Source organism: Odontesthes bonariensis, chromosome 5 (assembly GCF_027942865.1).
Source record: "Odontesthes bonariensis isolate fOdoBon6 chromosome 5, fOdoBon6.hap1, whole genome shotgun sequence".
Taxonomy (NCBI): domain Eukaryota; kingdom Metazoa; phylum Chordata; class Actinopteri; order Atheriniformes; family Atherinopsidae; genus Odontesthes; species Odontesthes bonariensis.
In genome coordinates, this window is record NC_134510.1 from 37,393,558 (window position 1) to 37,408,334 (window position 14,777).

Genomic DNA, 14,777 nt, shown 5'->3' on the forward strand with positions numbered 1-14,777 from the left:
ATCCACAGACGCCTTGCACTCCTTTCTGCCAGAGCTCCTTCAAACTCTTAAGCTTTGGAGGAAGGATTCACTGGAAAAAATCAAAGTCTTACCGAGTATATTTGTCTCATTTCTAGTCAAAATATCTCATTACACTTAATATCAGACACAACTGCCTAACAAGTACTATTTCAGCCAGATATAGGGACTTGTTTTAATACAATACATCTGGAATATCTTGTTAAATAAAAAAGTCTTGAAAACAAATTCTTTTGAGTCAGATGTCATATGAAACAAGCTTTTTTTTGACATTTGAAGAGGTTTTTAAGCTAATTTCAAGATCACTTTTATCTCAAAAGTCCTAAATATCACATCTTATTTCAAGAAATCTTGACAAGCCGATTTTCACTAGTTCCATTGGCAGATTTTTTTTTGCTTATTTCAAACAAAAACATCTTGTATTTGTTGTTTTTTTTACTTATTTTTGGAGGGGCATTTTTTCCAGTGTTGTTCTTTAGAACGGTGGGACGTGTGCTTTCAGGCTTTGTTCTGCTGAAACAACCGACACCTCTGCAGGAAAACTAGCTCTTTCTTTCCAAAAAACGACCTGACAATCCTCTGGTTTCGCTGGCTTTCATGCACTCAGTTCCTCAGGCAAACAGGCCCACAGCATGATACCTCCTACACTCTGCTTTACTGTTGGTGAGGCTTCATTATGTCCACACGTGTATTCCTTCTGTCCAACAATCCCAAACATTCAGCAAAGATCAGCCTCTTGTTTTACTTACAAACCGACCTGACTATGATTTTATACTTTAAAATGAATCCCTAACCTTCAGGGTAGATTATTGGACTGCTTTACATTAAATTATATGACATTTCACAGGTCTTACCAATTAAATCGTGGAGTTATTTCACATCAACATTCAGCCCCTTTTTCTGCAGTTCCCTGCTAAAGATCACACAAAGATGAGTCTTATGATTTTACTTTGTCTGAGGAAATAATTCACATCAATCAAAGGTGCTGATTCCTACTCTTTGGTTCAGGAGTTCTGATTATTCAACTATTTCTGTACGCAGTTTAATAACAATTCACCATGCTTTATTTGTAATTCACTTTTTTATTGCTTTTCAACAGTACAACAAAAGGAACCACATACATGAACAATGACAAGAATAAGACAACATAACATGAGAAAAAAAACCAAACAAACAAAAACAACAACCTAAAATATTACTCGCTAAAAAACACTTACATTTGACAGTTTCATGAATATCTCCTCCTTATTGTTCAGCCTGAAAATCAGTTGCTCGTAGCTTTGCTATTTTGTTCATTTCTCCTAAACACTCTTTAAATGGTGTAATATTTTTGGTTTTCCAGTGTCTTAAAACAACCCAGCACCCTGTAGTAACATGTTAGGTCCAAACCTGGAAAGTACTTTAACTCAAACTAATAATAATAATAATAATAATAATAATAATAATAATAATAATAATAATAATAATAATAATAATAATAGTCAAATCAAATTTATTTGTAGCACATTTCATGTACAAACAATTCAAAGTACTTTACATAAAATAAAAGCATTGCATTAAAATACATAAAAGAATATAAAGAGAAACAAATAGAATCATTTAAATGAATTTAAAAACCAGCAACAGTCCAGATAAATTCAAAGATATCGTGCAGATTTCATGCATAGACACATGAGAACAGAAATGTCTTTAACCTGGATTTAAAAATGTCTCCATTTGGTGAAAGTTTAATCTCCACTGGCAGTTTGTTCCACTTGTTTGCAGCATAACAGCTAAATGCTGCTTCTCCATGTTTAGTCTGGACTCTGGACTGGACCAGCTGACCTGAGTCCTTGGATCTAAGAGCTCTGCTAGGTTTATATTCTCTGAACACATCACAGATGTATTCTGGTTCTGAACCGTTCTGGGATTTGTAAACCATCAGCAGGCTTTTAATAATAATAACAATAATAATAATAATAATAATAATAATAATAATAATAATAATAATGCATCATTATAAAAAACCTTTGGTGCAGTCATTTTATCCTAAAAAGTAAAATGAAATAGTGCCTCTAAACGTCTTGTCTTCTTTGGGTGCGTGCACGCTCACGTGCCCGCGGAGGCCGAACCCTGCCCCTCTGAGGTAAACGTGCATCATGGTCGCCAGGTGGCGCCTGCAGGCTGCGTTAATTAGCGGAGATTGGCAGCCTAATCAAGTGGGCTGATCTGCAGGTGGCCGCTGGCTCGACTCGGCTCGGTTCGGCTCTGAGACTCTCCGACATGCTCAAAGAAACTCGCCCCTGACTGGATGATATGCTGATCAGGCGGCGCGTGGACATTTTGAAAGGTCAGCGGTGACCGCGAAGAGGGGAGCCGCGTGTGAAGGTAAAGGATTTAAAGGTAAGAAGAGAAGGTTTGAAGCTGGAAAGGGTTTTCCTTTGAGTCCCGCGAGCGTGGGGGGTGTTTTTCCCCCCTTTTTTTAAAAGCAGGCAGACAGACAGGGAGTTGAATCAGTTCATGAACTCTGTGACCGAATTTTTTACACAGTGTGTCAGCCGGTTGATGGCGCCTCGTGTCTTTACTGTACTTTGTGAATGGCTCCGAAGAGATGCAGTTCCGCCCAACGGCCTGTAGGGGGCGCCAAAGAGGCGCAAACCGGGAGATGCAGGATGATTCATGAAGGGAGAGGACTGGAGTGTCATATAGGCCTCAGTGTGTATATACAGCGCTCACTGAGCACTTTGGGAACACCTATAAATCTGCTTTTTCATAGAGTTCAGTCAGCCACTTATGAAATCCTGCAGAAGCTTCACATTTAAACGCAGAATCATCAAAATCAAATCAAATTTATATGTGTAGCACATTTCATGTACAAACAGTTCAAAGTGCTTTACACAAAATAAAAGCATTGCAGCAGGGAGTGTAAGAAGCATTAAAAATGCATAAAAGAACATAAAGAGAAACAAATAAAATAATTTAAATGAATTTTAAAAACAAGCAACAAAAAGAATCAGAATGAAGGACAAACATCAGGATCTGCGTGCCGGTCGCTGATCGGCTGTGCTTTCACCACTTTTATTTAAATTAGGATGATAAACGGGCGATCAGAAAGCAGCTGTTCTGCCTGTCGGATAACAGCGAGCCGGGCGGAGAAACCTCTAAATGTCAACCGTCCAGGTTGCTGCAGGTGGGGAGATGTCGGCCCTGTTTCCCCTCCATTTATTTATTTTTAGCAGCAGTCAATCATAGTTTGAGTGCCACAACCTGTGTGAGACCATATGCATTCAATGTATTGAGCCAGCCCTGATCTATTTATAGAAAAAACAGGAAATGTGTGCAAACATGGATATAAACGCAGAGTCTTAAATAGCTTTAAAACGTTTCAGCCGTAATGTGGCTCGTCTCATCTTATTTAATCATAAAAACTGTGTCCATGTGGTACCTGATGGCCACTTAAAAGGAGAGATGAATCCAGAATGCGTTTCTCTAACTTTAAACTGAGTTTATGATGCAGATGTCAGTGAAGAGTTTGGGTGAGAAAATCCCACTAACCTCAGATACCAGAGCTGAGTCTTCAGTCACGTCTCATTTCTTTATATTAAGCAGGAAACGGCTGCAGAGACTCACTGAGACATGTTCAAACATGGACATAAACCCAGAATCTGAGGCAGAAGCAGAGGTAGTTCAGTTCTGAGCAGCTTTAAAGTGAATATCTGCTCTGAGCTCCTTTCTCTTCCAGCACAGCCTGAACCCTCTCAGACGAGCTTTCTGTCCTTTCTTTAAGGAGTCTTCAGGAATAGTTCTCCAGGCTTCTTGAAGGACATCCCAAAGCTTTTCTTTGGATGTGGGCTGCCTTTTGTTGCGTTCTCTGCCAACATGATCCCACACTGCTTCAGTAATGTTGAGCTCCGGGCTCTGGGGAGGATTCATCCCTCCATCAGACCTGCTGCCACTGATTTTCAGCCCACTTCTTGTGTCCTTTGGCACAGCTCAGCCTTTTCTCCCTGTTTCCCTTCCTTAAGAACGGCTTCTTGACAGCCACCCTTCCATGGAGCCCATTTCTGATGAGGCTTGGGCCAACAGCAGATGGATCAGCTGAAGCTCCAGATGCATCTCTCAGCTCCTGTGTCAGGTCTTTGCTGGATGTTTTCCTCTTTCTTAAGGACATCACTTTCAGATCCTGTTCATCTGCTGTAGATAGTTCTTTAGGCCTGACACTTCTTCTTCTGTCCTCCACTTGTCCAGTTTCCTCAAATGTTTTAAGGACACACTGCACACCATGCTGAGATATGCCAAGTTTCAGCTAACAGCTCTTTGGGAATCACCTTGTTGCTGCAGAAATCCTGTTTTCTGTCTGTCACACTGTGTTATCTTTGCTGTTTTTCACACATGCAGCTAAAGAAATGGGAACAAATCTTAATTCCAGTCTAAAACCCACAAAGAGCTTCTAGATTATTCATTTCTGGTGGCATAAAACAGTTTAATCATTTCATTTATATTAATTGCTCCATAATTAGTCATTAGATTATATCTTATATTCCTTTTTTAAGCTTTAAATTGAATCTTATTTACTTTTTCTTGATGTTGAATAACATATAATTCTTATTATTGTCTGTTTTTTCCTACTTTTCTACTTTTAGACGTGATAATTTGACTCTTTTGGTAACTGAAAGCAGTTTTAATGTAAATGTACAAAAAAGTTGAAACTATGAAGCTGTTTTTCACAGATGCAGCTAAAGAAATGGGAACAAATGATGTGTCTCTGTGACAGGCTGCTGGGAACAAAGTGCCTAAAGATCCAGTTTAAAACGGCTTCTTTGCTCAGTTGTCTGTTCTGTGTGGACACAACACTGGTTCATCCCTTGAGTTAGGAACCTTTTTCCTGCCTGAATGGTTCATAGCTCAGAGTTAAGTGGCTTAACAGAGAAAAAACACATTCAAGATGAATGAAAGAGCAGAAAATGTCCAAAGAAAAAGGCTTTTAAAGTCTTGCTGCTTGGAAGAAACCATAAAGAATGAAGGGGTGACCCAACACTTCCCCACAGAACTATATATTTTCAGTGTATTCTGGGCCTCTGCAGTCACTGCTAGCTTAAAATGGTTTGATGACTCATGTCAGCGTGGAGCGGAGCTGGAAAGTTCCCATAATCGTGTGGAATCCATGACAACCAGCAGAGAGGAAAGCCCGACTCATGCAGAGGCCATAATGCTGGAGAAGCACGTCGGTTTGTGGTCGCTTCCAGGCTGCAGTTTTTGTACTTTCAGCTCGTGATTGCTGAGCTAAGATTAGCGGTCTATCCTCCTGTGGTTGGAGTTTTAGTTTGTTTCAAACTGTTTTCAGTAGCTGCGGCGGCTGAAATGACCATGAAAACTGGACCATAGCTTCTTTCAAGCATGAGTGTACACTGACAAAAACAACTCGTAAGATTTACTTAAAAACCCTTTGTAAGTATTTGCACTCAAATGATTTAAGTAAGATTTAATGCTGCAATATCAAGTAAATTTTACTTCCCATAAAACAGTTTTGAAGATATTAAGTAACATTTACTTAATTACATCTAAGTTTTAAATTATATTTATTTAAACTAAGTAAAGTCTACTTGTATTTCATAGGCAGGAACATCATTTTACTCCAAATTTTAAGTAAATTTTATATATCTGTAGTATTTAGTGTTATGAAGTATCTTAGTAGATTTTAACGCTACACTTTCAGAGTCCACTGAAAAAATTATCACATGATGTGAGGCTACTTGCACAGCCGTGGTTGTTGGGTCTGAAACTGTCACAGGGTCACGTAGACGGACTGGAATATTTTTATGAAATAAGGAGGCATAAAGCAGGATAAATGGGGTGTATTCGTAAGCAGCTCGCAACCTTTTCTCAATCATCTTTTATCACTCGTCTTTACATATTGTGACTAAAAATTAGCCTAAAAGGTTCATTTTTTTTTTTAAATAATTGAAAAGTTGGTGGTTATGATCAGAACTGAAGTGGAAGAAAAGATTTATGAAAAAAAAGTGGGAAAAAATATTAATATATGATGTTTTTAGGTCGTTTTAAAAGGGGACAAAAATGTCCCTTTTCAGAAATTAAAGTTGTTTTTTTTTAATCGGGCATAACAAAAAAATAAAAAAATCCCTAAAAATCAATATCCCAGACCATAATCCCCCCCCCCAACAATTCCACTGCATTCTATATATTGAAAATATAGCAGTTTTTTACAGAAATTGGTGTTTACATCATATAAACCAGTATTTAATTTGTGAAAATAATTAAAAACTTGGTAGTTATGATGAGAACTGAAGTGGAATAAAAGATTAATGGAAAAAAAAGCGGAAAAAATATTAATATATGATGTTTTTAAGTTGTTTTAAATGGGGTATGAGGGGTAAAGCCTGAGTGGTGGACTTATTCAGCCTGGATGTGAGCTTCAGGAGTCCCTCAGCTATCCTCTGGGAGACTTTCTTCCCGTCATGTTGCTGATTAAAACAACGAGACGAGCTTTTTGATCCCCGGTCACGGTTTGCATCTGTTTGGACTGATTTAGATAGCACCTTGTGTTTCCTGTTTCTTTCCCGTCTCCAACACGCTGAGGAGAACCTGGCGTGGAATCCTCCCTGCTGGAGTTTAATATCATTTATGTGGAGGAAACAGGAAGCCTTACTTCAGATGCCCAGCCGAACACACCCAGCTTAAGATGGCACCGGTCCTCTGTTAATGATCGAGTCCATGTGGGAACAATGGCCTCCTGAGCAGAGATAACAGAGGCAGTAATAAACCTGCAGGTGCAGTGCACGGCCGCCGCTTCACTCTTATCTGAACTCATCTGAACTCTATCTTCAATCTGAACATGAAAGCTTCGTGGTCCATCTTATTGGGCGGATCTCAAACTGTCCGACAGTCGGGCCGCTTTACAAGTTGCTGTTGTGGCTTTGCATCTAATTAATTTCAAGTTTTAAAAAGAGAAAATCCCCATGTTTAGCACCTTTTCTTGCTTTATCTCATCGTTTGGCCTCAGGTTCGTCAAACATTTGTCAGATTTGGGCTCACGGAAGTGAGAAATATTAGCGTCTGAGCATGCAGGCAGCACGAGGGCCGAATTTGTTGTGGAGAAGTGTGTGTGGCCGCCTGCCAAGCATTCCTGCTCTGGTGTGACTTCCATGGAAGTACAGAGGCTGGCCAAGCCGAGTGGCAGATAGAGACAAATGAAACTCTCTCATGGTTATAAGAACAAAGAGAGAAATCTTTCACATGTGCAGCTAATGTTGGGCTCCATTCGTCTGTATCATGAACGCAGTTTATTCACGAAGCGGGAAGAACAGGAAGTTCATGTCTTGCTCTGTGCTTCCTTGTGAAAAAGTTGCTTAAAGGGATAGTTCGCCTCTTCTGACATGAAGCTGTATGACATCCCATATCAGCAACATCATTTATGAACATCTTCTTACCCCCTGCTGCGTCCTGTGAGCAGAGTTCCAGCCTCGTTTTGGTGTTGATGAAGGTAGTCCGGCTAGTTGGCTGGGGTTTAAAAAATAAAGCGTTTTGCTTCTGAAAACAATATGCATTCAACAGAGTAATACATTTGCATCACAAAATCGTTCTCCAGGAAAAAGTCAGACCTCACAATCGTTTGGCTCTATTTTCTCTCCCTTCGTATCACGGAAGCAGGGGAGTGCTCGGTCTGTACTTCGGTCTGCACAGCAGGCAGTGATACGAAGGGAGAGAAAATAGGGCCAAGCGATTGTGAGGTCTGACTTTTTCCTGGAGAACGATTTTGTGATGCAAATGTATTACTCTTTTGAACGCATATTGTTTTGAGAAGCAAAACGCTTTATTTTTTTAAACCCCAGCCAACTAGCCGGACTACCTTCATCAACACCAAAACGAGGCTGGAACTCTGCTCACAGGACGCAGCAGGGGGTAAGAACATGTTCATAAATGATGTCGCTGATATGGGATGTCATACAGCTTCATGTCAAAAGAGGCGAACTGTCCCTTTAAAGTGCCGCCCACCTGCAGGTGATGCTTATCTGCAGCTTTAATGTGGAAAACTCCAGGAATAAAGCGGCTGCTCGCAGCCTCCCAGCTGGGTGTGTGACTGGGATCCAGCAGCTCTCTGCAGCCAGGATACTCCCTCAGCTCTGGGCCTGCCCCATGCCCAAAAGCAGAGGGGCAGTCTTGCCCACATGCACGTACACACACACACACATGAATGAACCGGCCTCCATTTCCATGGTGAGGAGACGCACACAGAACGTCTTTTTTTTTTTTTTTTTTCCTCTGCACCAGAACTTGATTGGACCTGTGATTCTGTGATATTAACTCCACCCCGAGCAAATAAGTATAAGACCGAGTCAGCTGGGTGCGAGTGTCTCACTTTGGGACTCTCAGCATGACTCGTGCGAATCAGACTCTGTCCTGCATGGGCTCCCTGACGGCTCATCCTTCTGCCGACACCGGAGCTGCTGCGAGGTGGCGGATCGTTCTGTTTGGTTTCGTTTCCACGAGTCGAGCTCGTGCTTCTCCAAGGTCACCAGAGCGAGAGTTCATCTTTGTGTTTGATAATTTAATAATTTAACTGGAGCTGTGGGCTGATGTGTTGCTCACAGCAGCCGGGGGCAGCCGCTCGGTCTCCCACCTGGGGGCTGCTCGCTGTCACCGTGTCGCTGCGTTTTATTGACAGACGCTGAGGTCAGTCTGTGAGTGCAGTGAGGAGGGGGAAGATGGCCAGCTCTGCAGCTCTGCAGCTCTGCAGCTCCACTGTGTGTGAGCGCTCAGCCTGCCCTGACTCCTCCTCGCAGCCCCACCCTCCCCTCTCTGCTGCTCCTGCCCCTCTCTGCTGCTCCTGCCCCTCTCTGTGCTGCAGTCAGTAGGAAAGCAGTTCAGGGCTCGAGCCAAAGGCGCACACACCCACCGGCCGAGAGCAAGACCGTCCGACCCGTTCAGCCCAGCCTCTTCCCTCCGTTGCTCCAGGGTACGCAGCTTCTTCCCCTCGCTCAGAGCAGCAGATCCACGTAGGAAGGTCCTGCTCTCCCACTTTTAGCTGCCGTCACTCGGCTGAGGTGAGTTATTTTTTTTTTTTTTTAGTGCGTTGGCTTCTCTGACAGCTGCTGTGCTTCTTGTTTTAATGTGTTCGGGCGGCTCGTTTCGCTGTGGAACAACTTTGTGGCTCGTTTTTTCACTGGAGAGTGGAGCCTGTTTAAAAGCTTTTAAAAGCCTGAATGGGTGCTTCATTTATTCAGAGTTAGTCCAGAGAGTGCTTGTGAGTGTCACAGGTCCAGCTTCTGTGGGTGTGTGCGCACACATCCCACCCACGTGGGCGTGCGTGTCCCTTTGAAATGGGCGGCGAGGGGATGGATGTCAAAGTTTGGTGCTTCCACCCACCCCTGAATCACGGTGGGATGGTTCTGCTGCCGTGGAGCTGGGACGAGCTGCTGGGTTCTTCAGGAAACGCCACCCAGATCCAGATCCGTTTCGTCCCAGCTCCTTACTCACTTATTTGTTTTCCAAATTGTCTTCCCATTTGTCTCTGTACCTAACTTACCGCAGTTACTCTAGCACTAGTTCTGCTCTTAGCTGTTTGGTTTTGGAAGGAAATGCACTTCTGATTTCTTGTGACCTGAAGTTCTTTTGCCTACTGATGTGGAACACACTTATTGTAAGTCGCTTTGGATAAAAGCGTCTGCAAAATGACCGTAATGAAATGTAATGTGATGGGTTTGGAACGGGCAGAACTTGTACCGTCACAGCTTCAGTTGATGCAAACCGAGTTTATTCTGCTTTTTAAAAAGGCTCGTCGTCCTTCAGATAAACATCTCTGTCAGTAGAAGCTTTTGCTCATCTTTGGAGCCACAGTGAGGAGAAGTTGCCCTTTCCAGGCCGTCCCACAGTCTATGGGATGTTTATGCCATGAGTCAACAGTCAGTAATTCCACTCGCTGTCGCAAGCAACTGAGAGCGAAATGATCACCCAAGAACGGGCCCCTCTCAAGAGGGTTGACGCAATTAGCTTCCACTCTCCTGCTTTCTGCTTTTCTTAAAGTTTACCAAATAACTCGGAGGAGTTTTGGTTTATATAGCCCCGTCTTGTCTTGTTTGCTGCATGTTTTAGGAGTTTTTTTTTTATGGGAAATCTGTTGAGCAAGCAGCTGAAAAAGTGGCAAAGCTGCTCCTGCAGGAATATAAGCGAGCAGGAGGAAGGGACGGGGAGGTGGATGTTATCACAGTGGGTTTGTGTAGAGTCAAAATACCAGAGAGAGTCGTGCTATCAGCAGGCAGGAAGGGACCTGAACCCTGCAGGGCAATATTTCATTAAACAGTCGAATCAGGGTTTTAAACGAGAAGCAAAAAAGAACAATCGATCAAACGCGCTGTGGATAAAGAGTCTGGTTACGCATCATCATGCAGAACTGTGAGAGCCCAAGATAAGAGCCGCGTTTATCAGAGACGGGAACGTTTCCTGAGTGTGAAGTCGATTAAAGTTTAACTTGTGATGAAGGCGGTCCATTAACTCTTCCTCCCTCTCCTGCAGCCACCGACTCGCCCTATCTGGACCTCTCGCTGAGCCACAATCGCCATGGAAACCCCGAGCCAAAAGCGCGCCAGCCGCGGCGCCACCTCCACCATCTCCCCGGCCCGCATCACCCGGCTGCAGGAGAAGGAGGACCTGTGCAACCTCAACGACCGCCTGGCCGTGTACATCGACAAGGTGCGCTCCCTGGAGATGGAGAACGCCGGGCTGCGGATGCGCATCTCCGAGTCCGAGTCCACCGTCACCCGCGACCTGACGGGCATTAAGGCGGCCTACGAGACGGAGCTGGCCGACGCCCGCAAGACGCTGGACCAGGTGGCCAGGGAGCGGGCGCGGCTGCAGCTGGAGCTGGGCAAGATCAGGGAGGAGTTCAAGGAGCTCAAAGTCCGGTAAGAGGGGCTGTGCACGGGGGGGCTGTGCACGGGGATGTTGATCTAAAATCTGATGCTATTGGAGTTTGTTTTTCATGACTTTCTGAAGTCATGAGTAGTATGTCTGCATACTACATCTTCCATACTGCATACTTCTATACTGCATACGTCATACTACATACTTCCATACTGCATACTACATACTGTATACTTCATACTACATATTACATACTTCCATACTGCATACTTCATACTACATATTACATACTTCCATACTGCATACTCCATACTACATACTGCATACTACATACTTCCATACTGCATACTACATACTGCATACTTCATACTACATACTTCCATACTGCATACTACATACTGTATACTTCATACTACATATTACATACTTCCATACTACATACTGCATACTTCATACTACATATTACATACTTCCATACTGCATACTCCATACTGCATACTACATACTGCATACTTCATACTACATACTTCATACTACATAATACATACTTCCATACTGCATACTACATACTTCCATACTGCATACTACATACTGCATACTTCATACTTCATACTACATACTGCATACTTCATACTGCATACTTCATACTACATAATACATACTTCATACTACATACTTCCATACTGCATACTACATACTACATACTACATACTTCATACTTCCATACTACATACTTCCATACTACATACTCATCGATCAGACAGTATGCAGAGCGTTTACCCACAATGCATTTCGCTCCTGCCCGAGCCGAAATCAGCCGGCCTGAAGCTGATTTCTCTTAAGCTCTAAACTCTGTAAACTTTAGCAACATTTGAAACATTTTCAGGTGAGAAAGTAGTCGTTTAGATCCACAACGTGTTGAAAACCTGACAAAATACCGGCTGTTTACAATTTTGTTCCCACGAATTTGGCGCTACTAAAGCTAGCCGCAGTGAGCAACGCACTTCCGGTTATTTTCACAAAATAAAATACCCGTTGCCTTTTATCATAGGGAAAGCCATTACGATACAACTGGTGCTTTTGTTTTGAAAACAGGAAGTGAACCTACCCTCGTTGTAGCTAGCTTGAAACTGCCGTTTTGACAGGAAATGACGATCGGTGACGTCACGTTATGTTGCATCTTGGGTAGTTTGAGTATGAGTAGTAACCTCATGATGCATACCCAACATTTCAGAGAATCTAGTATGCAAAATGATCATTTAGATAAATTGGATTTGTGGTCCCAAAGATGAGAGAAGACATTACTTTCTGTTCTGTTTATGATCACAGCAGCTTTAAAATCTTTACTCTGGCTTCCAGTCAGTCACAGAATAGATTTTAAAAGCCTGCTGATGGTTTACAATCTGTGATCTGTTCAGAGAATATAAAGCCAGCAGAGCTCTTAGATCCAAGGACTCAGGTCAGCTGGTCCAGTCCAGAGTCCAGACTAAACATGGAGAAGCAGCATTTAGCTGTTATGCTGCAAACAAGTGGAACAAACTGCCAGTGGAGATTAAACTTTCACCAAATGGAGACATTTTTAAATCCAGGTTAAAGACATTTCTGTTCTCATGTGTCTATGTATGAAATCTGCACGATATCTTTGAACTTATCTGGACTGTTGCTTGTTTTTAAATTATTTTATTTGTTTCTCTTTATATTCTTTTATGTATTTTTAATGCTTCTTCCACTCCCTGCTGCAATGCTTTTATTTTATATGAAGCACTTTGAACTGTTTTGTACATGAAATGTGCTACAAATAAATTAGATTGGATTGTTCTGCAGAGCTGAGGTAGAGCAACACCCAAACTTTCTGTAGATTGACTCTGTCGTCGGCTCAGTTGGATGACTCGGTCTTTGCTCCTGGGGAGTGTTGGAGCGACACACCTGTGGACTCTCTGCTCCACCCTTTCCACACAACCTGCTCTGTTCAGGTAGAATTATGGCCCTGATGACAGAAGGCCTTTGATTACAGGCTGAGACGCCTCGTGTAATGAGTTACGGAAGGCAGCCTCTGTCCCTCTCTGCTATGCTTCAGCTCTGCCTCCACTGGAGATATTTAAGTTGGAACCCTTTAAGGCAGTGATACTCACTGTTGTTTTCACCAGAGCCACATTGGCAGCAAAATCAAGGGAAGAGCCACTTTTACCACAACATACTAAAGTCCCCTTTTGCAAATATGCATTTCTACATATAAAACATCCCACAAAAAAAGAAACAACACAGCCAATACATTTTCAATTCAGACCACATTTGCTTTAATACTGGGATGAGTGGAAGCTGGCGTGCATGTGCTTGACTTTCTTCATGTTGTATTTGTAGTTTGTTGTTGTAATCATAGTGAGACATTCAGGATGAGCATGGTTTTTGGGCTGTTTTTTGCCCTTTTTTTTAATTAAAAACCGCTGGCTAAAGGAGCTAGCGTGCTCTGCGGTCAAGTGTGACGGTGGTTTAAGCGGGCTGCGTTGCCAGGTTTAACAGAGCCCCCTTTAGGAAACACCATTAAGCCTTAATTAATACTTAATGAAAATACTTAATACTACAGAAACGCAAACTTAATGAAAATACTTAATACTACAAAAACGCAAACTTAATGAAAATACTTAATACTGTGCAGTATTCGCTGTGTGTTATTTGAAAAAATGTATTGTTATTGTTACAAGTTACTATGCGAGTGTGAGCCACCCAATGAGTGTCTCTGGTCTAAGGAGTGATTTCAGCAGGCTGAGACAGTTTTTTTTGTTGTTGTTTTAGCTTCGGTGCAGATGAATCTTTTCATTAGTCCCCTGCTGCAGACACATTCCTGAGTGCTGCCAAAGTGCACTCGAGGACGGGTTGCCTGGTATGAGAAAGTGAAACTACTGCAAGTACGTGTTCAGATCAGTGTTCAGGGTTATGAGCGTGCACGTTCTGCTTTAATTTATGGAGGATCATGTTGCTGTGCTGCCTGCTGTGTTGTTTTCCAGGGGAAGCAGAGCTTCTGATGTGTGTTTGTTTGTTTGTTTGTTTGGGGGGGAGGGAACCCTTCAATCCAGCCTTAGCTGGTTTTATCTGTTACACTTCGGCCGGCGTGTTTGGTGTTTGGTTGCCATGGCGCTGTGGGAGCCTCGGCCCTTGTGACGGGGTGGTGACTCAGAGGTTTTTCATGGCCTCTGGAATGGGCTGACTGACGGGAAGCCTGCTTTATTAATACACGCTGACACACTGCTCTGACTCGCCGCTGAGCTTCCGGCGGTGGCTTCAGCAGACGGCGATGCGACGCTCGACATCTACACCTCGGCCGGCTCTTTGTTCACGTCTGGGTTATCCACAAACGTGACGAGCAGCAACAGGTGGAGCCTGCAGGACGGGACACACCTGTTTAGCCTGAAGGCTTCGCTCTGTAGCCCCACACAAACGTCTCTGTGTGTTTAACCCCCCCCCCCCCCCCCCCCCCCCCCCCGAGGGAAAACCTCAAGCTGCTGTGGGCCAGCCCTTGTCCCTGCAGCTCTGTGCAAGTCGTGAATACTCTGACAGTTGAAAATCTGCATTAAATTCTCGCAGGCGTGTGTGGAATGTGTGTGTTTTTTTTGTTATGAACTTGCAGCCACTTGAACAAGCTGAGACTGAACACCGGGTCAGAACAGCCTGATCTTAAGCGCCTGAGCTCCAGCAGGAGCCGCAGAGCTGCTCATTGGTTAATCTGGTGCTTGAATGCTGATGCGCTGTGGCTCTCCGGTGGGGTCTCGTGCACAGTTTGTCTTCCAGCTGTGCTGCTGGCTGTGAGACATAAGCCTGTGAAAGGGAGCTGGTTCCCTGATGTCAGCGGCTGGACTCGCTGTGTAAATCCTTCTTAAGGCTGGATCTGACCTACCGGAACAGTA

At 43.3% G+C, this 14,777-nt stretch overlaps 1 protein-coding gene across 3 annotated transcripts in view; it reads left to right on the forward strand.

Annotated features, from left to right (window-relative positions):
- Positions 1–2,322: 2,322 nt before the first annotated feature.
- The window catches only part of LOC142380444 (lamin-A-like), a 46,123-nt gene continuing 33,668 nt past the window's right edge, over positions 2,323–14,777 (forward strand). Inside the window, exons 1-2 of one of the 3 annotated variants that reach the window (XM_075466311.1) lie at positions 2,323–2,400; positions 10,528–10,916. In XM_075466311.1, coding sequence (XP_075322426.1) covers positions 10,573–10,916 — 344 coding nt within the window. In that variant the 5' untranslated portion in view covers positions 2,323–2,400; positions 10,528–10,572. Of the gene's footprint in view, positions 2,401–8,850; positions 9,060–9,581; positions 9,656–10,527; positions 10,917–14,777 lie in introns of those variants that run through there. The other 2 variants (XM_075466309.1, XM_075466310.1) reach the window with 2 other exon arrangements.